We start from the raw sequence: 27,978 nt of genomic DNA on the forward strand, positions 1-27,978 counted from the left end.
TAGGTCTAGAAGTAGACTACTAAAACCCCTACCATTAATTTGTCCACTTAATTTAAGCTACTGTTAACTACATATACTACCTCTACAAATTATTAATGAAATTTATATTAATAATAATAATAATAATAATAATAATAATAATAATAATGATAATAATAATAATAATAATAATAATAATAATAATAATAGTAATAATAATAATAATCGTAACAATAATAGTCATAATAATATGTATATAGCCTATAACTATAATTATAATGATAATTTTCATTATTTTATTATCATTACTCACTCAGTGAATGACTGATGAGTAAGTGAATATTACTATTATGGCATAAATAAGAATAACCAAATATTATAATTAATAATGATAATAATATAATAATATAGATAATATAGATTATAGATAATAATGATTATGATGATATCTATTCATTTTTACATATATGTCACACTTGAAACGGTAACATCCTTGCGTTCCATTATTTATTTTTTATAATGCAGCAAACAATTCAGCGAATGAAAACGATAAGCCTGTATGAAACAGTGTTATTTTCAAAGAAGTCGTCTTCGCCAGCAGGTGGCCCTGTTTCGGCCAGAGTGACAGTCAACAACACGCCTTTTCAGGAGAACCGCTGTATTTCTAACTGATAGCCAACGTCTGTGTTGGGCCACCATGTAGGGCTCCAATATTAACAAACAGGGTAGATTCTGTTAATAATCAAGGAAAAAATTAATGCATGGCGACTATCGAACAAAATAAAAACACTTCCACACAAATAGGCTATGCACGCAACGCATTCAGCACATTCAACACATCAGCCCTCTCGACCTATCTTCTTCGCCGGACTGAGGGACGCAGTCAGCGTTGCACAGCACACCTGATACATGGTGATGATGTGCGCCCGGGGGAGGGTCTCTCTCTGCTCGTATTCTATCTAAAACAGAGAGGTGTCACTAGAAGACTCCAGCCACAGCCCACGGAAGAAGAATCTCATCATCCTATTTGCAGAAACAGCATCAATATAGAGGAGCGCTCGGTTTGTTTTTCAGCCAAAGTGACACACATTGCAACCACGCTGTTCGTTTTTTTCCTCGAGAAAAACAGCGCGATCGGAAGAAGCCGGTACCGGTGAATATTCGGTGTGGATAAACAACCATCTGCAGTGTGAAGCGCGGTCGTCTCATGTGATAGTAAGTGCTCACAAACGATACCGCAATGCATTACATTCCTTTACAGGCGTCTCCCGTTTGTAGGCGTGTATTTACAACCAATATCGTATGCTATTATCTGCCAATAACGATACTCGTGGTACATTTCACGCCGCCGTTTGCACAGAACCCATATCCATATGTCAGCTTATCTTCCGAAAATGTGAATTCATACAGGAACGGTCTTGTTGTTGTCATTACGGAATTTTCCACGCTAGGCAAATTTATTCCAAGGGGGATGGGGGCATTTATTACATTGCCATCCCCAACAGGCCTGCACCAAATATAGGTTAGTAGACCATGCAATAGGCCTACGTGTCACAATTATGCTATGAAACACCAGTCAATTAATAAAATAATATGGTTATTTACTCTATCGACCTTGCAGTCTAGTGATGGGGATGGTGGGGTCGGCTGTTTCACCGGTCTAGACAGGGAATGTCTGGGGGCGAGGCTCGGTGTACAAGCCTGCTATCCTGACCGAATGATACCAGGATAGTATCATGCTGTGCCAGCTGCTGGATGCTATATGCAACTTCCAAATCCAGCTGTTTTTAAATAACAATGTGATAAAGTCAACCAGAGTTGATTGTTATTTGTCTCAAATAGGAGTGTTGATGTGTGTGTGTGTGTGTGTGTGTGTGTGTGTGTGTGTGTGTGTGTGTGTGTGTGTGTGTGTGTGTGTGTGTGTGTGCGTGTGTGTGTGTGTTTGCATGTGTGTGAGAATGGAAATGCACACTTTCACATACATGCAGTGCATGTATGTCTACTCTGCACACTGCAAAAAGTGCATTTGGTAATGTGAGTTTGTGTTTGTGTGTGTGTGTCGGTGTTTGTGTGTGTGTTTGCATGTGTGTGAGAATGTACACTGCCACATAAAGCTGTGTGTGTGTGTGTGTGGGTGTGTGTGTGTGTGTGTGTGTGTGTGTGTGTGTGTGTGTGTGTGTGTGAATGGACATGCATGGAAAACCTTGACACGTCACTTCTGGAAGTAGAACAATATTACAATTTGCCATAAATTATCAGCACACAACAACAATATCGCTTTCCCGGCTGTAATTAGATTATGTAATACACCTTGGCCTCATTAGTTGGATCGTAACCAAGGCAATATGCAGTTTTTTAATTGTTTCAGCGTGTGTGGAAGTATGCAGGCCTGCTCATGCCTGAAATCATGACCCTCATACAGAATAACCTCATTCACGGTAGCCTTGAGTTGTGGGCTACGTCTGGCAGTCACATGACCTGCCATGGAGGGATGCTCCATTTAGGATTGCTATACACATGTGGGGTCTGTGGTATAGGAGCAGAATATCATTATGCCCTAATTTCTGCGGTGTACTTAGTGTTTATCCGCATGTATTATTACCGATTGAACTCTGTGGTTAAACTTGATCTTGTGTCGCTGTCATGGTTAAGTGGTAGGCCTGTAGTTCACTCCAAAAATTACTAACTATCACTTTAAACAGGTTGGTCCAGGGTATCCCATTTGACAGGATTCTTTATAAACTGATTAAGGCATGTTATGCATTCATCTCATAATCAGTTGCTGGACTCCCAGATGAAAGGTTGTGGTTGCAGTCCCAAAGTTCTATCGTCTGTCTCATCCTTGACCAAGAGTTCCCCCTAACCTTCCTACTTCCTCCTCGATTACCCTTTCTGACTTCACCTTGCTTCCTTTAACTCAAAGGAAAGCCTCTGCCAGATGTCTGAACAATAAATAGAAGGCTATTGTCAAACAGCGGTGCTGGAGCGGCTTCATGGCCAATGTTGTAGTCATATTTCTCTGAGAGCTTTTCTAGAGCAAAAGAAAAACCTTCAATTCCAAAATGAACAAGCTACATTTTGTTATGCAGATTAATTGTTAGCTATAGTTATTATTACAAGTGTTAGTGTATTGGCAGCCTGTTAGCTCTGTAAGGCTGTGTTAGCATGAATCCAGAGGCTAGCAGACATTTGACAAACAACTTACTCTACAAGGGTAGCAAAGGGTGTATTCATTGGCAGCAGCATAATGCAGGATGGCAGGAGAACACTCACTGATTATTAAGGCCATTCCGATGTCACTGACATTAAAAGAAACAGAGAAGGGTTTGTCTCATTGCCAAAAGGGACAACTAACAAGTAAAGTTATTCTGCCCTGTTCTTCTGCTCTGTTTTAGTTTTATTTCCCCTGTTATCATTCAAAATGACATCCACCGTTATGCAGTTATGCACACAAACGCTTACGAAGACACAGAGATGCTTATGGATGTAGATTCTGTCTGAGGTTATAAAGAACTGGATTCATTCCTACTTACAAGCAGGTGGTTGGGGATATAGACATTTGACTGTTTGCTCTGTCTTTTTGGATTGAAATATGGCTTCATCATTCCTTTATGCTCCCACTGTCTATAATCCATTCATCAACCAATCAATGAATCATCTAATCAAAACATTTAACCATTGAGGAAAAATACCCTTGAGAAGTAATATTCTCAAGGACGGAAGTGTGCATGCCATTTCCAGTAAAACATAAATCCAATCGGTCGTACATCAAATTACTAATAATGTAGTGTTCAACATGTGGAATCTATAGAATATTGTTTAAAAGTGAAACAGTAAAAAACTGAGTAGAGACAAGAGACGAAGAATTGATCCACCTGAGCGGACTCTCAGGTGTGATGTCACTAACGGGTAGATTTTGCAATGGATTGTTATGTCTAATCTGCCTCCCAGCTGGTGGTTCAATAATGAGGTAAAAGGGGATCAAAGGAGATGTTTCTAGGCGGTCAGCGCTCCATGCTTTGATGTCCTTTGATCACTGCTGAGTAATGTCAGCACCTCACAACCTCATGGACAGAGTGCACACAGTTTCTCCTCTCAGAGGGCCTGCTCCTTCTCTTCTGTCTCTTCTTGTTCTTCATCTTATCTTCATCATCATCATTAGCATCACCAAAAACCAAGATAATCCTCATCAATCACATAATCATCAGCATCATTATCCTCAAAACCAGCTTGTCTTCATCTTCACCATCCATCATCTCTACACCATCAGTTGTAGTTGTTGTGTAGTAGCGATTGGTAGTGGTAGTAGTAAAAGTTACAAGCCCTGACAGCATAACAGGTATGGCCCTAAGAGGCTATGCTGATCAGCGAGCAGAGTTCTTCGGTGACCTGTCCTGTTGTTCATGTTCACAAATGACTTTGCGACAACAAACCGTACTAAACGTATTGATACGTTTGTTGACCACAAGATCATCGTGGGCCAGCGACCAGTGAGCCAGAGACGAGGTTGATATCCTGGATGCAGAATGTCAAGAAAACCAACCTATCTCTCCACGTCAGCAAGACAAAGGACAGGGGTGTGGATGAAGGAGTGTGCGGCAGGGGGAGCATGCACCCCCTCGTCAACATCACTAGAAATGTGCTGGGAAGGGGCAGCTGCTTCAGGTTCCATGGGGTGCGCATCCACATCGACATCACCTGTTCTGCCCCAACACAGACAAGATGGTCAAAATCAGCTCGGAGACGTCTCTTCTTCCAGACGTGACCAAAGAAGTTTGGTATGGACTGAGTCATCCTCCCAAACTTTTACAGGTGTGCTATTTAGAGCACTCTGTCTGGCTTCATCGCAGTGTGGTACAGGATATGCACAGGCAAGGACCGTGAGGTCTGGGATGACGGGATCGCTGAACACATCATGGGCAGACAGCTCCTAGCCCCGGAGGACATCCACCGCCCTGAGCTGCCTCAGGTGGGCTCTGAGGATTATTAAGGACTCCTACCACCTAGCTCATCACCTTTCCCCCTGCTGCCGTCTGGCAGGCGATACTGCGGCGTCTGGTCTCGCTCCGACAGACCGAAGGACAGTTCATATCATGCATCTGACCATAAAAGACCTGAACTTGAACTAGTAGTAGTATTGGGTTGAGATAAACTCTATTGATTTGAGCCCTTCAGCTTAAGTTTACTGTGGGTTGAGTGTCAGATTCTGTGATTTAGTTTATCGTTGCATGACCTGCTGCGCAAGAGTTAGTTGAGCTGTGCACTGAGATAGCTCTTTTATTGTAATCGTTCATGCACCACTTTAAATGAAGCCCATATGGTTTAGGTCCTGAGGTCGGATGGAGTATTATCATGAGAGTTTTGTTCTAATGGTCCCCACTGTGTTCTGTCTCTCTTATAGACATCTGAAATGGTTATGAAACCAAAGTCCCAGTGTGAGTTAATTTGGTGGTTTGCGATTGTTGCCAGCTAACCAAGTGCTTTAATCACAGTGACATGTTTAACTAAATCACCAAACAAATACATTCTCTTAGATGCCAATATTAAGTAGCTGTGTTAAGAGGATAATCTTGGCAAGTTTATTTTCAATATTAGAACAACAAACACACATAGTTTTTTTCAAGCGATCATGATCTACTTAAGCATGTATTTTCAGAAGTACTATGTATTTATAATTTATATAAATTAGATGATTAATAATTTACATTATAGTTTAGGACTTTGGTGCCTGACTCTCCCTCCCTTTTCTTTAGGTCTTGCTCTGCTTTTTCTTTTTTAGGTTGTGTTCTTTTATTTGCACACTTCCCCTTGTCTTTGTCTCCTCGTGATTAAACAACATTTTTAGTCCATCTCTCTCTCTCTCTCTCTATCTCTCTGCCAGCCAGACGAGGCCAAAAGTTAACAATCTATAGCTTTGTGTCTGGAGCCCGTAGGCACACTAGAGAGAGAGGAGGGCTTGAAGGGAGAGAGAGAGAGAGAGAGAGAGAGAGAGAGAGAGAGAGAGAGAGAGAGAGAGAGAGAGAGAGAGAGAGAGAGAGAGAGAGAGAGAGAGAGAGAGAGAGAGAGAGAGAGAGAGAGAGAGAGAGAGAGAGAGAGAGAGAGAGAGAGAGAGAGAGAGAGAGAGAGGGAGAGGGGGGGGGGAGAGAGAGAGAGAGAGTGGGAGAACACAGGGCACTGAGACGTGCTTTCATTCTCCTCTATGAGGGCGTCAAGTTTCAAGTCTTTTTTGTCATCTGATGAGCGCATTAATATTACACCAGGCAGGGGTCACTAACAGTGTTGGAATGTCGGAATTGTAGGCTCCCTCAACAGTGCAAATATGTAACAAACACTGCAAGAATTATAATAATAAGAATACAAATAATAAACTTTATTTTTGGCAACGTTAAACAAAGTTAACAAAGTGCTTTCACATGCAGAAGAAAAGCAATTAAAAGCAGGGTTAAGTTAATGAGTCACTGTGAAATATTACACTGCTGTTTTGTTTCCGCCAGTGAGCTTTATGCTCAGGGAGCGCAGTTGGCAAAGTGTTTGTGTTGTCGTGCTTAGTAAGATATAATTGATGTTCTTCTTCCACCGTAATCTATGTGCCTGCCTAACGAAAGAAAAATGCTGCAGCTTCCGACCTCTTCTCACTCAGTGTGTTGAGTTGAACAGCAAACAGTGTATTTAAACACTGTACAGACCTAGAAGAGTGCCCCTAATTACATCCACACCAAAAAGATCACATCCCCCCACCTCAAGACACACACACGCCTTTATTTCACCCATATAATTAAATGCAGCACAATTATGTTCTTTGCAGGCACACCGCAGCCAGACTCAGATGTCTCTTCTTGGGGGACTTTTCCCTCTCTTGTTCCCCCCCCCCCCCCCCCCCCCCAGCTCTCCCAAAACCATGAGTCATGGAAAGCCCCTCCTTCTCTTCCTCACTAACCCCAAACACACGACACACAGCTCTGTTTGTAGATCACATCAGAAACCTTCCCTCACCCGACCTCATGCAGTGTTCTCCCTCTCTTGTCTGTCTCTGTATCTCGCTCTCGCTCTCGCTCTCGCTCTCTCTCTATCTCTCTCCCTGTCTCGCTGTCTTCCCAGATAACATCTGTTGTTCAGCGGAGAGAAAACCCACGTCGCCGAAGACCACCGTTGTCATGACGCCAGACCTGATGCTCTGACAACCTCTGGGCAACAACAGCGGTGGCGACCTCTTCCGGATCGGTCGTGGGACGCTTTGCTCCAGCAGCTCTCTCAGAGGCTCTTGGAGGATGTGACTTGGACCTGGTCTTGGAACTGGTCTCGGATGCTATGGACCTTCGGGTCATCTGATACCGGATCACGCTGGCCCACCCTTGGACCCGTAAGTCTTTTTTATTATTAACTCCCCTACACACACACTCGCACTCGCAATCACACACACACACACACAAACCCCAGGTCGATAGCATTTGAACTCAATCATTACAGGGTAATCAATTGAAATACAATCCGTTAATGCAGAATAGTCAAATCACGGACAACCCGTACGATACTAATTACTCTGATGATTTGTTTGACCTCCGTTGAACGACACCATGATTAAAAGCATCATTGAGGCATCCTGATTTAGTGCATCATGGTTCTATGAACAGTGAATGTCCTCCATGGGGAACTGTTTAGAACAACTCTTTATAAACATGTGCTGTTACAACAAGAACCAAACCATCTGTTGCTGTAAGAGACGCGCCGATATTAGCAGCTTGTAGGACTGCAGTGGAAAATATCAGTCTGGCGGACAGCACAGAAAGATAGACGGACAGACAGATAGACATACAGACAAGTAGTCAGTCAGAAAGACAGATTGCCAGCAAGACATTCCAGACAGAGAAAGAGACAACACAGGCAGACAGAAAGCCTAATTAGACAGCAAGCACAGACAGACAGACAGACAGACAGACAGACAGCACCAATAGTCAAACAGACAGGCAGAGTGCACAGCCGGATAGACAGACCGTAACAGACAGCATGGACATGCAGACAGAAAGATGGGACAACACAGACGGCAGAGACAAACAGACAGACAGACTCAAAGAGATATTCCCCTTCTATGATTTCTCATTGAAGTTCCAGACATGTTCTGTATCTCTCTCTCATTCTCTCCTCTTCTCTCATCTATACCCTTCTTGCTGATCACCCAATCATGTTCATTCTCCTCCTCCTCCTCCTCCTCCTCCTCCTCCTCCTCCTCCTCCTCCTCCTCCTCCTCCTCCTCCTCCTCCTCCACTCCCTCATCTCTTCATCCCTCCCTGCTCCCTCTCTTGATTCTATTTAATTCCTTCTCCTCCTTGTCTCCCTTATGGACCTCAGCCAGCTGACAGCTGAAGTACTTCCTATTCTTGTTGTCTTGCTCTGGTTTCTTTTTTGGTTCTGTTCTTCTTTATTTGCCCTTTTCCCCTCATCTTTGTCTCCTTGTGATTAAACAACCTTTTTAGTCTCTCTCTCTCTCTCTCTCTCTCTCTCTCTCTCTCTCTCTCTCTCTCTCTCTCTCTCTCTCTCTCTGCAAGATGTATCACCCACTCGACACACACCCAATGGATTTTGCCTCTTTATTGATTTTTAGGTAGTGAGAGTCGAGAGCGGATACAGCAACCCGTTTGACCTATTTTGTTGGCAGTTGGGAGAGACAAATACAATGAAAGGAATATATATTTTTCATTTTTTTTATTGTTCCCTGACAAAGGGGGAAAGTATTTCATGTCTCATGGTTCTTTCTTCTGCCTTCACATCGACATCAAAGGTGTCAATCCATTGAGCGTAAATAATTAACTTCTATACGATCAGTTTAGTAAGTCCTTGTAAATCTTTGTAAGCCCACGTTTATGACTCAGGTAGGATTAAGTGTGCTAAGGAAAGTGGTCATGAATCTTAAAAATGAATAAATTCTCGAGGAATGTCCATGGCATGCACCCTTGATATTATATAGCTATATTTAGTGGTATAAATGAGCGGTGTTATAGGGGAATTCCTTTCAGCCCCAAGACATTAAATAAGGGGTCAGTAACTTATGGCGGTAGAGCTACACTTGGCTCTTCACATGATTGTCATTATCTGATCACCAAGGCTGTATTGCTTTACCAAAACAAAATAACATTTTACACAAAATATGCTATCAATGTCAGATATCAATTCTACAAAAGCTACATTTTCATTGGACAAGAATTATTAATTTCAAAGGTCAAATTAAACATCCATCATAATACCATGCCTACAATCAAAGTAGATTATAAATGCTAGAAAGGGAAAATGGAATATGAAAATTATGTTAACTCAATTTCAAGTAATACAATGTTTTATGGCTCCGCCAAGCGAAAGAGTTTCCCCACTGCCCCTGACTTGAATGAACCTAGTGATCCACCTCCACTCAGGTTGAGATTGTTCATGGAGAACGGGAGTGAATCCAAAGTATCCACCCGCTGGCCAATGTCCTCTGGACAATGTTGGCGGTGTCATTGAGTTCTTGTTCTTGAATAATTTACAAATCATGAATTATTAAAATCAATGCAGATCCTTTCCGGGTAAACGTTTAAAGGTCATCGCACAGGTCAACCCATTTGTGTTGCTGCTTCCATTTGTTGACAAGATATTTATTCAGTAGTTATGTTGACGTGGTACACATTATTTAGTAGCTATGTTTAAATCGGCATCGGTAAATACTCCAGACATCCATCCGGAATACTTTTATTATGAATGAATTAACAGTATGTTAGGCACTCCTGGGGAATCGTCAAACATGATACATGGCACATAAAAAACGAAAAGTGTGTATGTGTGTGTCTGCATGTGAGAACGTGTCCATATGAGTGTGTGATTAAGTTTATGCTCTATATATATATACATATGTTTATATGTTTACATCCATGAGCTGAATACACATGTGTGTGTGTATGTGTGCTGTGTTTTCATTCAAATTGTAATTGTGAAATGTTAGTAGTTTTTTGGCCAAGGCAATACATTTATGATTGGGATTAAGATAGGCCTGACTGTTATAAGATCAGATCTCCACTGATTCATTCAGATACACATTGTTAACAGGAAAGTGTAATTATTTTCTAATCTGAATGTTCAATTGAGCTTGGCTAATCAAATATTAGATAACTAAAGCAAAAACATCAAAAATATACAATGAAAATCATTAGAATTTTAATTGAATTGAATTAATTGTTCAGTTGGCTTGGGAACTACATTACAGTTCCTTATAATGCAGTTTAGTTTGAATTCATTATAAATAATTAATACAGGGGTTATGGAGTTTCTAAACGGAAAGGATATGTGCTTGCATTGCACCTTATGACTGCATGATAATACTGTTTGTATGTTTCATTTAATGGAGGTAAAGTATGATTAGGGTAAAGGCAGTGGTAGAGCGAATGCCATTTTTACGAGTTCTCGTGAATTCTTAAAGTGTAATTCAACTTCTTTAGTCTGTTTTTTTCTTTACTTTTGATTGTTTAACAAAAATAAAATTGAATTAGGAGAATTGGGCCGTTAGGCAAAAATGACTGCATACTGATTTTTAATGGCCTACATTTCTTCATACATCTTTGAAAAAACATCTTTACCACAGCTCTTAGATGTTAAGTTGTGTTATGTTGAACATTGAAGTGACTCTCAAAAGCTTTCTTTCTCTTTGACGATACCTTTGGGGACAAGTGATTATTATTCTCAGAGATACAAACAGCAGTGCAGCCACTGACACTGAGTATGTGATATTAATTTATTCATTCAACACTGAAAACGCATGGGCTTTCCTCAGTGGGCCACAGGCTCAATCACAATTAATTTACCTAATTTGGCAATAGTGACTCAACAGAAAAGTTTGAATCACTATGAGTCACTTTATACTAATTAAAATGACCACCTTAACCGATCTATTAACTAAATCATGAATGCGTTAACTACTAAACTTTTTACTATTAATTGTTTTCAAGCCTGCTTCTGTCAAAGGTGTAAAGAGAGGAGCACTTGCACTTTTTTCAAGAGAATACATAGAAATCTGTTTTCACCAATTCTTGTCTGGTCGTGATATCAATTGATATCAAGCCGCTCTATGATGACCGATGCATATTATCTCCAACACTGACCTAGGAATTCAGCTGTGTGTGTGTGTGTGTGTGTGTGTGTGTGTGTGTGTGTGTGTGTGTGTGTGTGTGTGTGTGTGTGTGTGTGTGTGTGTGTGTGTGTGTGTGTGTGTGTGTGTGTGCAGAGCTGCAGGGCAGCTGTCTGTGTGTGTGTGTGTGTGTGTGTGTACGTGCGTGTGTGAGTGTTTGGGTACTCACACACGCACTGGCTTGGCAAGGACGTGTGGGTAACAGGTGTGGACTCTGTCAGCTTGTTAACACTCGGGAGAGATCATGCTCCACGTGCACTTCACGTGCACAGTGTGACACATATGCAGCACCGCCAGGGCCCTTGGCTGTGGATGATATGGGCAGGCATCCATTTGTGTGTGTGTGTGTGTGTGTTTGTGTGTGGATAGCTGCCAGGACAGGATGGCGTATGCTTGTTATTAGATATATTGTGTGACTGTGTATGTATATATATGTTTCTGTCTTAGAACAATGTGTGTGTGCCTTCTATAAAAACCTGGTGTGGTAACCGACTCCATCTTACTACTTTTTAAGTGCAAGTGTGTGTGCCCAACATAAATAACTTATGTTGGGAACACACACTTGCACGTTCTCGAATTACTCTTTTTCATTTCCCAAATAATCTCTGAGCCACAATAAAACGAGACCCTGTTGAGCTTACAAAAAGCCCTAGAAATCTCTCCATTGGAGCATAAAGCCCTAGATCAGCACCGGTTGAGATCATTGGACAATCTGACTCACTCCTTAAGTGATCAAGTGGTCTTCAACAGGAGGAGAGTTCACCTAGAGTGGACAAGAACCTTTGAGCTGGGAGTCAAACACCCTAACCTCTATCCTACACCTTGATAGGCCATGCTTATATGCCTAATCTGCAACATGATTCTGTGATTTACATTTAATCTGGTAGATAGAAGTGTCTGAAATACGGTAAGAATCGTGAAATTATGTATCATAATGAATGATCATTTACAAATACTTAGATGCTAACATGAAAGAGAATAATGAAGATGTATAGAAGCAGAGTAAAAGAGAGAGAGAGGAGTTAAGTAACTACTGATGCAGGCAAAAATGATAAAAAATCAGTTTAAACAAATATAACACAAGATTGCTATACCCTCAATGTGATGATACAGTTAATATTACTAACAAATTCATCACAAAAATTATCCTCTTCCTGAAAATAGCGCAGTCTACCTTTAACACTACATGATGTCAGCAAAAATGCAACATTATTCAGCAGTTTACAAAAATTGATGATTTCTAAAAGAACTTCCTGCATGATGTATTTATAGTCTCCTCCACTGTCTAAAGTCCACTGGGGTTTCTATTGCCGTTAAGTCAGAGAAAGAACATAATTTGCAGCCTGATCCTCTATTGATTAATGGTGTATTTATATAGAAGTTAAAACTGCACTGATACCGCAGTTATTGAAGTGTGTGACCAGCTGTGCCCTTCCTGAAAGGAGCATGCGTTGCAACAAAAACGCTGAGCTCCACAATGCTTGAGGCTTCATCTCCCTCTAGTGGTAGTAATTTAACATTACACCAATCTGTCCAACCATGCTACAATATTTTAAAACCCATGAAAAGGAATGATTCTATCTGAAACAAACGCCAGGGGCAAACAAATTAGATTTAAATAATCTGTTGAAGTAGGTGTACTCAATCTAAAAGTCTGCTGTCTTCTTATACTCTATGTACCGGTCGTTGTTTTTCATGTCTATTATATTCTTCATATAGTTTTTTCTCCTGTTTCCATAGTGACCATGGTGTTTTTCCTGATCGGAACCACGAGTGCTTTAAATTACTCCACGCATGAGAACCAAACTACAGGTAAAACATTCTCACAGATTAACCACTCAATGCATTATATCAGCTCATACAGTACATTGACAAGTGATGGAACTTAATATAGGCTATGTAGCACCAAAAAAAAGGGAACCAACCAAAACAAGAAATGTGTTGGAAATAGTCGAATAATAGAAACAAAAGAAACATACAAAATACATAATTAGAGGAATGCACTAAAAAGGTAAGTTCTAAGATAATGTGTTCTAAGGTATGTTCTCAGATAGTATCCTAAATGAAATTGAAAGAACATTATTTTGCCACTTCATTGGTGTAAAAAGTGTCGAAAGTGCATCAAATAATAACCCAGGGTTCCCTAGATGTGTCCAGTATACAGCGAGGATGTGGCGAGGGTTTAGGTACGGGTCGCCACTCAGTTGCTAACATGTCTGCTGTGTGTTTTGTGTGCAGAGAACCCGACGCAGCAAGGGGCCCACGTGCTCCCGTCCACGCTGGTCTTATCCCTGCTGCTCATCATCCTGGTTCTACTGTCCATCTACTGTCTGAGGTAGACACACACACACACACGCGCGCACGCACAGACACACACTGTTCCTCATCCTGGTTCTACTGTCCATCTACTGTCTGAGGTACACACACACACACACACGCACGCGCGCACGCACAGACACACACTGTTCCTCATCCTGGTTCTACTGTCCATCTACGGTCTGATGTACACGCACGCACGCACTCACGCACGCTCACTCGCTCTCATGCACACACAGACACACGCACTGCTCGTCATCCTGGTTCTACTGTCTATCTACTGTCTGAGGTAAACATAAACTTCTGCACACACAAACACACACACCCTTACCCAAGGCCTGACTGTCTCAGGCACCAATATGTGGCACAATCATTCTTTGTGTGTGTTTGTTGGGTTCATGGGGGACACACCCCCATGCACACACTTACACACACAAACACATAAACAGACACAGTGGGGGGGGGGGGGTGCAGTGTTGAGGGAAGTGTTACAAAACAAAGTGGATTGTGGGTAGACAGCTGGTCAGACCTGTGTTAAGGTCCTCTTCACACAGTCTGACCAGCAAACACACACAACCAGGGTCACTCTTCTACTTTCAATGAGGAAAAACAACTTTGTCCCTCTCAGATGGTACATGTCTTGTTGGATTCTCCTTTGTTTTTTGTGTCCTTAATTGTTTTATGTTATTGTGTCGCTACAAATGGGACCTATTTCATTGAGGGTGTGTAGAATTCTTGAAATATTATTTATTATTTTATGAATAGGTTTAAAAACCATCGCAAAGCTCTCGTCACGTCGGTGGATAAGAAGATTCCAAATGGCTTCTTGGACGAACAAGGTATGTTTGTTTGAAGACGCTCAGGTCTAACTTATTTTATAAAATAAAATGAATCTCAGAAACAACCCTCGGAATGTTGTGAAATGTCAGAACCTGTCTTTTCGTTTTAATAGTTTCTCTTCTTTTCGTTTCCCCCTTCTCCCTCCTTGTGTCAGTACCCTAGTTGTCCTAGCGCTTAATTTATTCGGAAAGTAACGCGACACTGAGGTCAAGAGAGGTTTAACGACTTCCACCGGGGTCTACGGGTCAAGGAAACTTTATTTTTTTGCTTTCCCAGCACACAAGAGGCCTTATAAATCCCGGCGCCATAGAAACCACTCACTCGCAGCGTCGGGGAAAAAAGGGCTAAAATAATAACAGAGAGACGGAATTCACAGTTGAGACATTTTCACACCAAAGCAACAAAAAAGACGACCATTTTCTTTATGGCTGAAGAAATAGTTTGTGTCAGATCCCTCCAATAGCAGGAAGCACTAATGGCCGCCGGGTCTGTTTACGCAGGTGTTGGGGGAGAGGGGAGGGGGGAGGGGGGGGGCGGGGGTGGAAGGGTTTTCTGTGGGGAGACATTAGCATGCTGACCGTAATGTACTCCTTCCATGTGTGCGGGGGTATTTATGTGTGTGGGTGTCTCCCCGGTGGTCCCCAGGGGAGCAGACGGTGGTGCTCCTGCCCAGGTCCCCCTCCCCGTCCCGGAGGTACTTCCCGATCCCCCTGGACTCCCTGGAGGAAGAGTACCGCGTCCGCTCGGCAGATGACGGCAAGCTCTTCAGAGAGGAGTTCAACGTGGGTCTTCGCGGTTTTGCATGTGAACACGCACACACACGCACACGGACACACACACGCACACATGCACGCATAGATTCATATATACCGGTAGAGACACACACACACCTATAGACATGTGCGTAGACACAGACATGTAGACACATGCATCGATAAATACACACACACATAGACAGAGATACAGATACAGACACGTACATAAGTGCACGTAAACACATACACATACATGTAGACGCATGCATGCATGCATACATACATTAACGCACGCAGACATTCATGCATGTAATGCATGCGCAGTTACATATCCATATAGACAGACCCAAAATAGAGTGCATACATGCATACACATGCATGCGTGCACACTCTCAGCTCACACACTGAGCACTAAGCACTGAGCGCAAAGGATTTAAATGTTATTATGAAAGTGTTAATATTATGTGTCTGTTGTGTGGTTCTGTGTCGCATTGTCTCCGATGGAAACGTAAACATCTAGCCCTGACAGGGCTGATCGTGAGAGCTCTAGACACCTGAGCCCTGCCTCCGTGGTCTCCCTCATCAGAGTGTGTTTGTGTGCCCGCAGTCGCTGCCCTGCTACTACCACCACGGCTCCTTTGAAGAGGCGAGCAGGGAGCACAACAGAGAGAAGAACCGATACCCCAACATCTTACCATGTGAGTGACACACTGCGAATGAGCCCCACTACTCCTACCGCTACTACCAACCATTCCATTCCACTTAAAGAGGAATCAAGCTCTATTTCCTGATGTGTATGCGTGTTTGGAAAAGCTCGACCATTAACATCCTCGGTCTGAGTTGGAGAACGGTAATCCCGTACCAATGACGTCGATGGTCCAACTTTGCCAGGGTTGTCTGACACCCGTATGAAGCAGAACTCTCTTGTAGTAGAACAAGAACGTTTTACTGTAGATCTTGTCGAGTAACAGTCCTTTCGTCTCTATCCCCTCTCCTCAGATGACCATTCCAGGGTGATTTTGAGTCACATCGACGGACACTTGCCCTCGGACTACATCAACGCATCCTACATCGACGTGAGTCAACGTTCAATTCAACATCACGTACAAAGTGTCTCTTCCCAAATCATTGAGAACAGACTCATTTACAAATCTGCATGTTCTTCCATATCCCCAGGGTTTTAAAGAGAAGAACAAATTCATTGCAGCCCAAGGTAACGTGTGTTAAACATTTGCGTTTCATGTCATACAAACAATTCAAATAAACATATAATTGATTTGAATATGCATAGGGTTCTATTTATTTCGATCTACTGCCCCCAGGCCCAAAGTTTGAGACAGTGGCTGACTTCTGGCGCATGGTGTGGGAGCAGAAGGTGTCTACCATAGTGATGTTAACCAACCTAAAGGAGAGGAAGGAGGTGAGGCTTTGACTTCCTGTAATCTCACATCTCACTTCCTGTCGGTCAGCACTGACACAGAGGAAACCTTGCTTGTTCCGATCCTATTTACTCGTGTGTTGTTTATCCTACGCTTCTCTACAAAACTTGTTTAAGTGAGGGCCACCCCAGAAGGAGCAGGTAGGGTTAGGACATCTTGATCAAGGATTCCTACAGGTTGAATTATGCACTTTGCAGTTCAAACATGAACCTTTTGGTTCAACACCTTAACCAACACTGCCTTCAATCCTAATGATACCTACAGCCTTAATACAGCACTACTACCAGCGATGCCTGCGTGTTATTATGTTCTGTAAGCCTCTTGGTATTATTTATTTGACCTCTATACCATTAGAGAAATCCATACACAGTGTCCCGCGGCAGATTAGCTAACGCTCGCTTTAGATTTAGCCACAAAGGTCTGATCAACGGGGAGAGGGGGTTGATGGATCAATAACAGAATAATGGTTGATCAGAATCCTCAGAGGCTCCACGATAATTGGTTTGAGGAATGGAATCTCATTAATGATTTGAAACGTTCCGGGATCTCGCAGACTTACGGGTGTTGGAGCCTTGAACGCTTGATGACTCGTAATAACACGGAAAAGTACAAATTCCGATTTTTCCACTCAAAGAGTTCAGTTTCTCTGTTACTCCTCTATGGAAAAATCCAGGAACAGAATTAGAATAAAATGTTTTGTTCTTATTTCTAAGAGTCACTATCTTCTACTTACCTGTCCACTGTGATGCGGGAGTTTGAGCAAAAAGGGTCACCGTGTGTGCTGCCTCTCTACCCTTTCTCTATCTCTCTCTCTCTCTCTCTCTCTCAATTTCATTATCTCTCTCTATCTGTATCTTTGTCTCTCTCTCCTTTAGGATAAGTGCTACCAGTATTTAAGTGTGTACCCTCTCCATCTCTCTCGCTCTCTTTCCAGGGTAAGTGCTCCACGTACTAAAAGGTGTGTATTTGCTCTCTCTCTCCAGGATAAGTGCTACCAGTACTGGCCCGACCAGGGCTGCTGGATGTATGGGAACATCAGAGTGGCGATGGAGGACTTCACTGTGCTGGTGGACTACACCATCAGGAAGTTCTGTGTTCAGTTTGTAAGTAACACACAGAGTACCTGTCTAGGATCATTATCAATTCATATATCAATTGTATTTGGGTTAGTCTGTGTTATTTTTATCAATAGTTAGCTGGGAGTTTACGCTTCAAACATTATCTATTTAAGACTATCCTACCCTCAGTCTCACACTAACTAAGGATAGTCTGGTTTTGGTGTTTTACTCCAAGATTAAATATACTGGGTTTGATCCCCATTATCCACAGTCTAACCTGTGGGCATCCAGAGGATAGTGTTGTGGATAGGCTGCTGGACTTCAAGCCAAAACGTACAAGGTTTAATCACCAATGTCCACAGTCTAATCTAGAGCCTAATCTCCACCTGTTCCCTAATGACATGAATCCAAATTCACTGCAAATCGCTTTGAATACATAAAGCATCTTCTAGATGACTTAATAGCAAATGTTAGATACAGAGAGTGATTCCTGCAGCATAATATGTGGCTGCCCCTATATTGTTATGACGAATGCTCGGAATAATCTCAGCCTCATTTGTATTTGAATAAATACATACATATTAATGCTTGAACGCAATCACATGATGTGTTACTTAGTCCGTTTAACATTCTTACAAGCACATCTTCCGGCATGAGCATAACTTCTCAAATTAAACTGTTGGATGCGATTGAACGGCCTCTCGGTTTGAATATGATTTGAATTATTGTGTGTTTCTGAATGGTAAGTGAGCTGAAATTCCTGCGTAAATCTCTGCGGGACGTCCTCAAATGTGTACTCAGTGCTTCCTCTATTAGAGGCATGCGTTGTGACTCCAACTATCTGAGTCTCTGTGGAGATGGCTGCTGGGAACGGAATCCAATAATCCAGCAAAGTCGCAAACAGCTCTCTCGGAATTCACAGACGTCCAGGGCATGACTAATTTGGCGTCTCGGAGACTTGGAACCGGTTTTCATATGAAATGAATTCCTTAAAGACAGCGTAATGAAATGATTATCTATATTAAGTGGTGCATTTGCAAACTAGTTAAGGAACTGGGGGATTTGATTCACAACAAACCTTTCATTTTTTTGACTTTTTCCAGTTTCAGATTTGTCCCTTTAAAAAAAAATTCATCAATAATATATTTTAAATTTAAATCTACTATGCTACTTTTGTAAGAGTTTGACATGTCTCTTTTAAAACTACGCGTCTCTTTTAAAACCACAAAATGTCTCTTTTAAAACTACAAAATGTCTCTTTCAAAACTACAATGTGTCTCCTTTAAAACTAAAACAAGTCTATTTTAAAACTGCAACGTGTCTCTTTTAAATCGACCATGTGTCTTCTTTAAAACTACAATGGGTCTCTTTTAAACTCCACGGTGTCCCCGTCGTGGGTGTGTCCTCTGACAGCAGGCGGGCGAGGGCACCAGAGCTCCTCGGCTGGTCACCCAGCTCCACTTCACCAGCTGGCCAGACTTCGGGGTGCCGTTCTCCCCCATCGGCATGCTGAAGTTCCTGAAGAAGGTGAAGACGGTGAACCCCTCCTACGCGGGGCCCGTGGTGGTGCACTGCAGGTGAGCCCATGGGGGCGGACCGGGGTCAGCTTTTAAATAGGACTCTAGGAATGGTGCCCTGTTTATACAGCAGGGGGAACATGGCAGTGGAGTGATGTGTTGACACACGGGGTCAACTTTAGTCCACTTTAAACACCAAAAACCCTCTTTTTGAGAATGGACTATTTATATAGCAGTATACTGAGCTTTACGGCAACCCCTTTTTGGAGGGTAAGGATCATCCTTTCTTTCGCATAGGATCTAGTTTGGTTTCAATATAGTTATTTTGTTTAAAATCACTAGCAGGAAATTAATGAGGTACAAACCTGCAACCCTTTTTTGACGAAATGGAAGAGTCGAAATGGAAGAGCCTGACAATGAGGATCATGCCACTGATTCAAATTGTTGTTGAATTCATTATGTTCATTCAATGGGAAATAATGGTACAAACTAGAGCAGAACATTGGATTACATTTGTAGATTTAATGTAGTTAAGTTAACTCAACACTAAAACAGTCCCGTTTGATGAGAGAAGGTTTTTAGGATAAGTAAAATGATGTATGAATCCTTATACATTTAAAAGGTAATGGAACTGCAGTGGGCTCCAGCGTTTGCTCAGACAGGTGGTTGGGGGAAAAGGGGCCGTTGTTACTTCACGGGGCCCCAACCTCTCTTTTGAAAGGGGCCCAAGTGAGGAATCTGACTTCCCAGGTCTCTGCAGTGTCATTCAGACCAAACGACTCTTGTAAATCGCGTGGCCTCTCAGACTCCCGGCCAAGTCTGAACACATGCCCTACACACAGGAGCTGGGAGGACATGTAGGGGAAAAAAGTGTACATTAAATCACTGAGGTTGAATTTGTTGAAGTTTTACACTGCCTGTTTTACTGTAGTATGTTTCTAGATAATATATAGATTCATATATATATACATATATATATATGAATCATATATTTTGATGATTTGTCTAATGTATTGCATGACCAAATGATGACCAGCGTTTGTTTAGCAGTGTGGAGAAAGTCAGTACACAAAAGTTAAAACAAACTTTTTCTTCCATGCCGGAACAGTAGGAGTGGAAATCCCATTTCACACCCACATCCGCCCGGGGCGGCTTGTGCGGCCCCTGTGCCCCCGTGTGGGCACACCACTGATTATAACCCTTCCCTGTGTCGGCCCGTGTTCCCAGTGCCGGCGTGGGTCGCACCGGGACCTTCATCGTCATCGACGGCATGATAGACATGATGCACGGGGAGCAGATGGTGGACGTGTTCGGCTCCGTCAGCAGGATACGAGAGCAGCGCTGCCAGCTCATCCAGACGGACGTAGGTCGGGGAGGTGGTGCAGGTGTGGTGTTGGCGTTGGGGCTGATGGAGCTGACGATGGCGCGGTGGTGGAAGTCATGGTGTGGAGGTGGTGATTGTGTGGGGGTGGGGATGGTGGCGGTGATGATGGTTGGGTGGTGGTGGAGGTGATGATGGTTGGGTGGTGGTGGAGGTGATGATGGTTGGGTGGTGGTGGAGGTGATGATGGTTGGGTGGTGGTGGAGGTGAAGATGGTTGGGTGGTGGTGGAGGTGATGATGGTTGGGTGGTGGTGGAGGTGATGATGGTTGGGTGGTGGTGGAGGTGGTGATGGTTGGGTGGTGGTGGAGGTGATGATGGTTGGGTGGTGGTGGAGGTGATGATGGTTGGGTGGTGGTGGAGGTGATGATGGTTGGGTGGTGGTGGAGGTGATGATGGTTGGGTGGTGGTGGAGGTGATGATGGTTGGGTGGTGGTGGAGGGGATGATGGTTTGGTGGTGGTGGAGGTGATGATGGTGTGGAGGTGGGGATAGTGCAGGGGGTGATAGTGGAGGTTGTGATGGTGTTGAGATGGTACACAAGCAAGGACGGAGTGCCCACTCTGATCGTGTTGAACCGGTGGGAAGCAGTGTTTGGAACCCAAGAATATTTTCCGTCCGTTTTTTTATTTTTTCTTCTGTTCTTGTTCTTCTGCTCACGTCCCCCTCCTCCACCCTCCAGATGCAGTACTCCTTCATCTACCAGGCCCTGCTGGAGTACTACCTGTACGGGGACACGGAGCTGGACGTCTGCTCCCTGGAGGGCCACCTCCACCGGCTCCACAACACCCGGGCCCCCAACGACCGGCTGGGCCTGGAGGAGGAGTTCCGGGTAGGCTGACTTCCACGTACAAACATACATCTACTTTTTTCCCACCACTAAGAAGTGTTTCATTTCACGCCCCTTTGATTGACAGGCAAGACGGGTGTCCTGATTGGTCAGACATTGTCCGGGCGCGTTGTGCAATCATATTTTGCTGATACAGAGATAGATATTCTCACTAATAGCTGACTGATGGCTAGGCCATTTCTAACAAATAATAACACACAATAGCACTTTGAAATGTTAAAATAAAATCCTTGATTCTGTCGCTACTGCTTCTCTTTATTGTACCATAGTTATTCAAATAACCCCCCGTTAATTGTGTCCATATTATTGCGCTAACTGTGTGTTGTGTCCTTCACCTCAGAAACTGACCAATGTGCGCATCATGAAGGAGAACATGAGGACAGGGAACCTTCCAGCCAACATGAAGAAGAACCGCGTTCTCCAGATCATTCCATGTACGGGTCTAATGTTCTGTTCAACTAAACATCTGAAACATCTCACCACACCTGACTCACATTGGAGATGGGTGGAATTCATAGCTATACAACATACAATATATACCACATATTTTTGTAAAACTACTAAAATCTATTTTTGTCTGCCAAATGGCCAAAGAAATTTTATAAAGGTAATTGTGGTTAGCATAAATTCAGAATATAAATTTACTTTAATTTGGGATGGCTAGGGTGTTTCTCAAACCCATAAGGCACTGGTTTGATCCCTTAACGTTCAGTCTAACCTGAGGCATGTTTAAGCAAGTAGGGCCTGGTGCTTTTGGCTCATGACCGACAAAATGTTTTGTGTAACAAAATATGTCAGCAATAATATCAATTCTAAAAAAAATCTTTGTGTGCTGTATTACTCTTAAACACAGTATTCCCCTTCTCCTCATGACTTATAAGAACAACTTTGTTGTTGTTTTTCCAGATGACTTCAACAGAGTGATCCTCCCGGTCAAGCGAGGCCAGGAGTTCACAGACTACATCAACGCTTCCTTCATCGACGTGAGTTCCATCCTCTCCCTCCTGTCTTTAACCCATTAGCATCGCCTCACCTCTCCTGGTGCTCCTTATTTCTGCTTGGCTGAGGAGCGGGACCTACGACCTGAGACCCAAAGGGGGCAGCGTTCAGTCGTCATCCTCGCCTCTAGAACAGACTGCCAGACGGACTGGGGGCCTCGCAGTCTGTCCATATGTTTAAAACCTGATCTTAAAAACACAACAATTTAGGATAGCTTTCTTCTAATCACCTCAAATGTATATCTGTGATTTAGATTGCTATTTATAATTATACTATACTCTAAATGTTATACGATTAGGCTTAGTCCTCTCTTGGGGGCAGGCATCAAAATAAACCTTAGCTTACACAGAGCTCCACACATTCATACACAACTCTCTGCTGGTGTTTCCTTGTCGTGACGTCGAAGAATATACTAAAAGGCCGTAACCTGCTTTCAGAACAGAGTTCAACGTTCTAGTAGAGGCTGGCAAAAACTGTATTTTACTCTTGTTTTCTCTCAGTTACATTCTTATTTCAGTGACATAAAAATAAATGTATATGGGTTGATCACCTTTATAATCATGCAAGCTCCACTGCTCACTTGAACCAAAATGCAATCGTTCCATTAAACAAGACCTGAAGTACTGCTTGCATCAAGCGAAACAGTCGTGTGTCGTTCTCTCAAGTGACATGTGTGTGTGTGTGTCGCGGTCTCTTCGTCTGCAGGGCTACCGGCAGAAGGACTACTTCATCGCCACACAGGGCCCGCTGTCCCACACGGTGGAGGACTTCTGGAGGATGATGTGGGACTGGAGCTGTCACTCAATCGTCATGCTGACGGAGCTGAAGGAGAGAGAACAGGTAGCACTATCCTGCAAAAAGTATCTATGTATACACCGGTATACAATTAATACGATTAATAAAGGTAGACAAATTAAATAACTTGCACAAAAAGGTGTTATTATGATGATTATGATTATTATTATTATGGAAGAGTAGTAAGCTTAAGCAATTATTATGTTTGTAGTTATTTCCATTTTAATTGTAGTGTACACTGCTTGATGAATACAAGTCGATTTATTGATTTTCTTTCCCCAGGACAAGTGCTTCCAGTACTGGCCATCAGAGGGCAGTGTAACATTTGGTGACTACACCTTGGAGTTGAGAGCAGACACACTCTGTGACACTTTCACCCTGAAAGACATGGTGCTCACTTATAGACTGGTGCGTATGGTGTTGTTGATACGGCATGCACAAACGTATTATAAAAATAATTATAACAATTATAAAAATCATCATAATATAATGGATAATAATATTAATCATAATTTATTGACCTCCAAACCAACAGGAGAAGCACGCGCGCCACGTCAGACACTTCCACTTCCACGGCTGGCCGGAGATAGGGATCCCCGCGGAGGGCCGTGGCATGATAGACCTGGTCGCCTCCGTCCAGAGACAGCAGCAACAGTCCGGGAACCACCCCATCATCGTGCACTGCAGGCGGGGACTCACTCACACACACACACACACACGCATGCACACACACACACGCACGCACGCACGCACGCACGCACGCACGCACACACGCACACATGCATGCACACATGCATGCACACAGACATACACACATGCACGCAACCCATCATTGTGCACTGCAGGTGGGGACATACGCACACAAACACACACAGACACAAGCGTGCACACACACACACACGCATACATGCACACACACAAACACACACATGCACGCAACTCATTATTGTGCACTGCAGGGGGCGACACCCAGGCTAAACACACACACACACACACACACACACACACACACACACACACACACACACACACACACACCCCATACATGCACACAAACAAACACACACCTGAAAAGTCCACCTGTAGGGATCCCTGTGCCAACCCCCACCGGCTCCTTAAATACATAATTGTGAGAACTGTAAGATGTGGATAGAAGTTCTACTTTATTCTGAATGACTAGACAGAAGAACCCTTCTTTTCTTCATTCATGCTTCACGGCTCGCTGCCGTGGAATGGGGATTAGATCACGTTTAAGCATCAAAGTGAGGTCTTGCTACAACCATTACACGTCAAACTCCTACCATGTCGTTAAGTGTACCAGAAACGGATAACACCGATCTCGGGAGAAATATTCATTCCATTTATGAACACACTCCTTCTTCGCCCTCTTTTTCCGTGCAAATGTCTGTCACAATAAATTCTACATTTCGTGGCCCCGGTAGACGGACACTTGTGTGATCCCTGGTGAAGGGCGAGCCGCCCTGGCCTTTGATCAGCCGTACCTCCGCTCCAGGTGAAGCGGTTCTAACCCCCCCGGCTCCCCCAAGCCGCGCCCCGTCGGGATCGATCGCAATCCAGCGATTCGCAGTCAATTAAAACGTCTCAAAGTGCCCCCCCCCCCCACACACACACCTCCCCGTCCTCCCCCTGTGCTCCGACTCCCACCGCGATTAATCTGACGAGATGAGCTAACGACAGGAAATGGTGTCATCAGCTCTCCTCCTCCTCCTCCTCCTCCTCCTCCTCCTCCTCGTATTCCCTTCATCACCGCTGGTCTAAGAGGGGCTTTAGCAGAGCTAACCTCCCCCCATCACCCGTCTCCCCTCGGCTTCAATCCCTGATGTCTTTCTACACGTCTAATTCCTCACTGCACATCAATCTCTCCCTCTTGGTCTCTCTCTCTCTCTGTCTCTCTCTCTGTCGCTATCTCCATCGCTCTCTCTATTGCTCTCTCTCTCTCTCTCTCTCTCTCTCTCTCTCTCTCTCTCTCTCTCTCTCTCTCTCTCTCTCTCTCTCTCTCTCTACCGGGGCTATCTTTTTTTTCATCTCTCTCCCCCTCTATATCTCTCTCTCTCTCTCTCTCTCTCTAACCCCCCCCCCCCCCCATCATGGTAAACATTGACTGAGGGAGCCCGAGAGCACCGGAGCTGATTAGTATTAGCTTATGGATTAGCCACTCAAAGTGAGGATGACTATTAGCACTATGACGCAAAGGTCAACTTTTTCAACCGGATAACTTTTTTTTCAATTTCATTTCGCTTTGGTATGTAAATGCAAAAAAAAAAATGTAAGTTGAAGATTAGGAATTATTAAGAGTTTGTAGGAATTACACTTACACTAAGCGGGTATTACAAGATATCACACATGTCCGAAGGCAGATCATTTGGAGAGTTAGGTTAAAGAAGTGACCTAAAATGTTGACTTGCCTGTGTTTAGATACATGTCATTAAGGAGCGCATAGTGGGTTAGGGGCATCTTGCTCAGGGAAGCCCACAGATCAGACTTCTGCCAATGGGGGATCGAACCCAGTACCTTTCTGGTTTGGATTTCAAACACCCTAGCTAACCTCTACTTCTACCGTGGCCCTGTCTATATGAAGGATTAGCATAGAGCACTCTACTGTGATATATTGATTCATACATGAATCCAATAAATGTATTCTAAATCAAACTCTGACCTGTCATATCAATAACTGTTGTGTATTTGATGATGCTATTGATGTTTTTTGTTGCTGCAGTGCGGGTGCGGGGCGCACCGGAACCTTCATCGCGCTCAGCAACATCCTGGAGAGGGTGAAGGCGGAGGGACTGCTGGACGTTTTCCAGACTGTCAAGAGCCTCCGCATGCAGAGGCCTCACATGGTCCAAACCATGGTAGGTATATCCACTTCATCACCAACCAAAAACGGAAGATTAGAAAGAGAGTCACCTCGCAGTTTTGTATTTTAACTTGGTTGTGTAACAATATCGCTTCCTTTGAAGCTGCTCCGATCTGGATTCCATTCTTTGATTGTTATGAGCCTCACTTCAAGCAGTCGCTTTGGATGAAAGCGCCTGCTAAATAACCAGATCTTTTAATGTCTTCATGATCACAGACTGACTTGTATCCCCTCTTTCTTTACAGGAACAGTATGACTTCTGCTATAAAGTGGTTCAAGACTTTGTTGAAATTTTCTCAGACTACGCCAACTTTAAATAGACCCATATCTGCCATATCAAGGGTTTTTCTTTTGTTTTCATAAGATTGCTGTGAAATGAACTTATGCAATTTTGTGAGAATGTCATTTTCTATCGTGAGCGCTTTTTACACCGCCGTTAAACAAATTGTAAATACTAAATGTCAAAAACAAATTGTAAATACTAAGTTTCTTTCTGAGCTTTTTTCAAGAATGCTTATTTGAATGTATTGTCTGAGTAGACTTTAGTTACGTTAATATTGCTAGCATAAGTAGTTCACCAAGGTTGCCAGGTTGACTGACGTGTATAAATTATATTTTTTAGTGAATAAGTATAACTACCTGTTACTTAGTAAAGGACCTGCATTCTGACTGCATAAAGAAAGACAATACCTATAGATATAGATATAAAGAAAATGCCAGCTTTTTCTATATGTTCAAAGACAACATACATTATTTTTTTATGTATGCTTTTATTTTGTTATCGACCATACAATGCCTTTGGTGGCTCGAGGTCTTGTTGGTTTTGCCACCCAAACATGTTTCTTTTTTTTTCTTAGGATTTTTCGTTGTTTTTGGTTACTTTGTTTTAAATTGTATTTCGTGAAGCTTTTGAATTAGTAAGAACACGCCGAACTATAATAATGTTGTTTGATGATGCCTTTCAAAACCAACTTAATATTCAAGTAACTGACAAGCAAATGTTGAAATTAGGTTTTGGCCCACGGCAAAGTATTTAAATTCTCTTCAGAAAAAAAATACGTTCTTAACATATGTCAACATTTACTGCTTGTCCTTTCATTTGATTTCAGTTTAGCACTAATTTAATTCCTATTTAAATGATTAAATTAAAAGACCTTCATAATAAAAATACAAAGGACTGTTATGAATGATGGGATTTAAACACAAGCATGTTCACATGAAGTGGTGCCATTTTGTGTATTTATTTTGTATCGATTAGAGAGACAAATCTAATCACTGAATAACTGTCACCAGGTGACACATATGTTTGTTTGTTTCCTTTGTTGTAGTCATTTTTTAATTTCAGCTTGGAAATGGGATTGTTTAATGTTAAATTTTGATTACATTACCAAACATCTTAGGAAGTTTTTAAGACACATAACTTCAAATATTTAAATTATTGTACAATTAACTTGAATTTTTTTTTTAATCTTGCTCTGAGGAACGATTTGAACAAGCTTTTTTCCAAGCTACGTGTCTTTTCATTTGCTATTTGTTTTTCATTTGTCTATTTATTTCTGTATGTATTCAATGGGTATTATTATGAATAGTTCAGCTTTCGATTGTTAGATTGGAGCCATTTTGATAATTCTGTGCAATCTTTAGTGTTATTCAACCCTAAACCTAACTCTAACCCTAACTTATGAATGTTTTCCTTGAACAATTATTCTTTGGGAATGATTTGTGATGGATCGGATTTGATTCATAGTGTACATACTAAACATCATTGAGATAATAAGTGCAGTAATAACGGGCGCCTGCGTGTGTTTGTGTGTGTGTGTGTGCGTGTGCGTGTGTGTGTGTGCGTGTGTGTGTGTGTGTGGTTGTGTGTGTTTTTGTCTGCGTGTGTGTGGCTAAGAAACAATGAATAATTATCAAGACCACAACTGGCATTATGATAATATAGAATAAGACTTCATGTTTCATATTTCATAAGACATTCTTCTGTTTTGCCAAATGATGACTTGAATAAACTATAAGGAAAAAAT

At 42.6% G+C, this 27,978-nt stretch overlaps 1 protein-coding gene across 4 annotated transcripts; it reads left to right on the top strand.

Moving 5' to 3' along the window:
- Positions 1-615: 615 nt before the first annotated feature.
- LOC115560215 (receptor-type tyrosine-protein phosphatase epsilon) lies at positions 616-27,978 on the top strand. Of its 4 annotated transcripts, none has more exons than XM_030379532.1 (21): positions 616-1,194; positions 7,078-7,339; positions 12,866-12,937; positions 13,364-13,460; positions 14,207-14,280; positions 14,927-15,063; positions 15,644-15,734; positions 16,036-16,112; positions 16,213-16,249; positions 16,359-16,456; positions 17,459-17,578; positions 18,947-19,110; positions 20,278-20,413; positions 21,112-21,261; positions 21,620-21,713; positions 22,186-22,262; positions 22,984-23,118; positions 23,356-23,481; positions 23,609-23,760; positions 25,811-25,946; positions 26,197-27,978. In XM_030379532.1, the coding sequence occupies exons 3-21, from the start codon at positions 12,871-12,873 to the stop codon at positions 26,269-26,271; spliced, it is 2,043 nt and encodes a 680-aa protein (XP_030235392.1). In that variant the 5' UTR covers positions 616-1,194; positions 7,078-7,339; positions 12,866-12,870; the 3' UTR covers positions 26,272-27,978. The 4 variants fall into 4 exon arrangements, with proteins under 4 accessions (XP_030235392.1, XP_030235394.1, XP_030235393.1 ...); XM_030379534.1 differs by having other exon boundaries at positions 18,950-19,110; XM_030379533.1 differs by lacking the exon at positions 616-1,194 and having other exon boundaries at positions 6,931-7,339.

Source organism: Gadus morhua, chromosome 15, assembly GCF_902167405.1.
Source record: "Gadus morhua chromosome 15, gadMor3.0, whole genome shotgun sequence".
Taxonomy (NCBI): domain Eukaryota; kingdom Metazoa; phylum Chordata; class Actinopteri; order Gadiformes; family Gadidae; genus Gadus; species Gadus morhua.

Excerpts from the sequence above, each read along its gene's own strand:
- LOC115560215 (XM_030379532.1), top strand. The coding sequence starts at position 12,871 with ATGGTGTTTTTCCTGATCGGAACCACGAGTGCTTTAAATTACTCCACG. Across the intron at positions 23,119-23,355 it reads AGCTGAAGGAGAGAGAACAG|GACAAGTGCTTCCAGTACTG; the intron begins GTAGCACTATCC and ends TTCTTTCCCCAG. Across the intron at positions 25,947-26,196 it reads CTCACATGGTCCAAACCATG|GAACAGTATGACTTCTGCTA; the intron begins GTAGGTATATCC and ends CTTTCTTTACAG.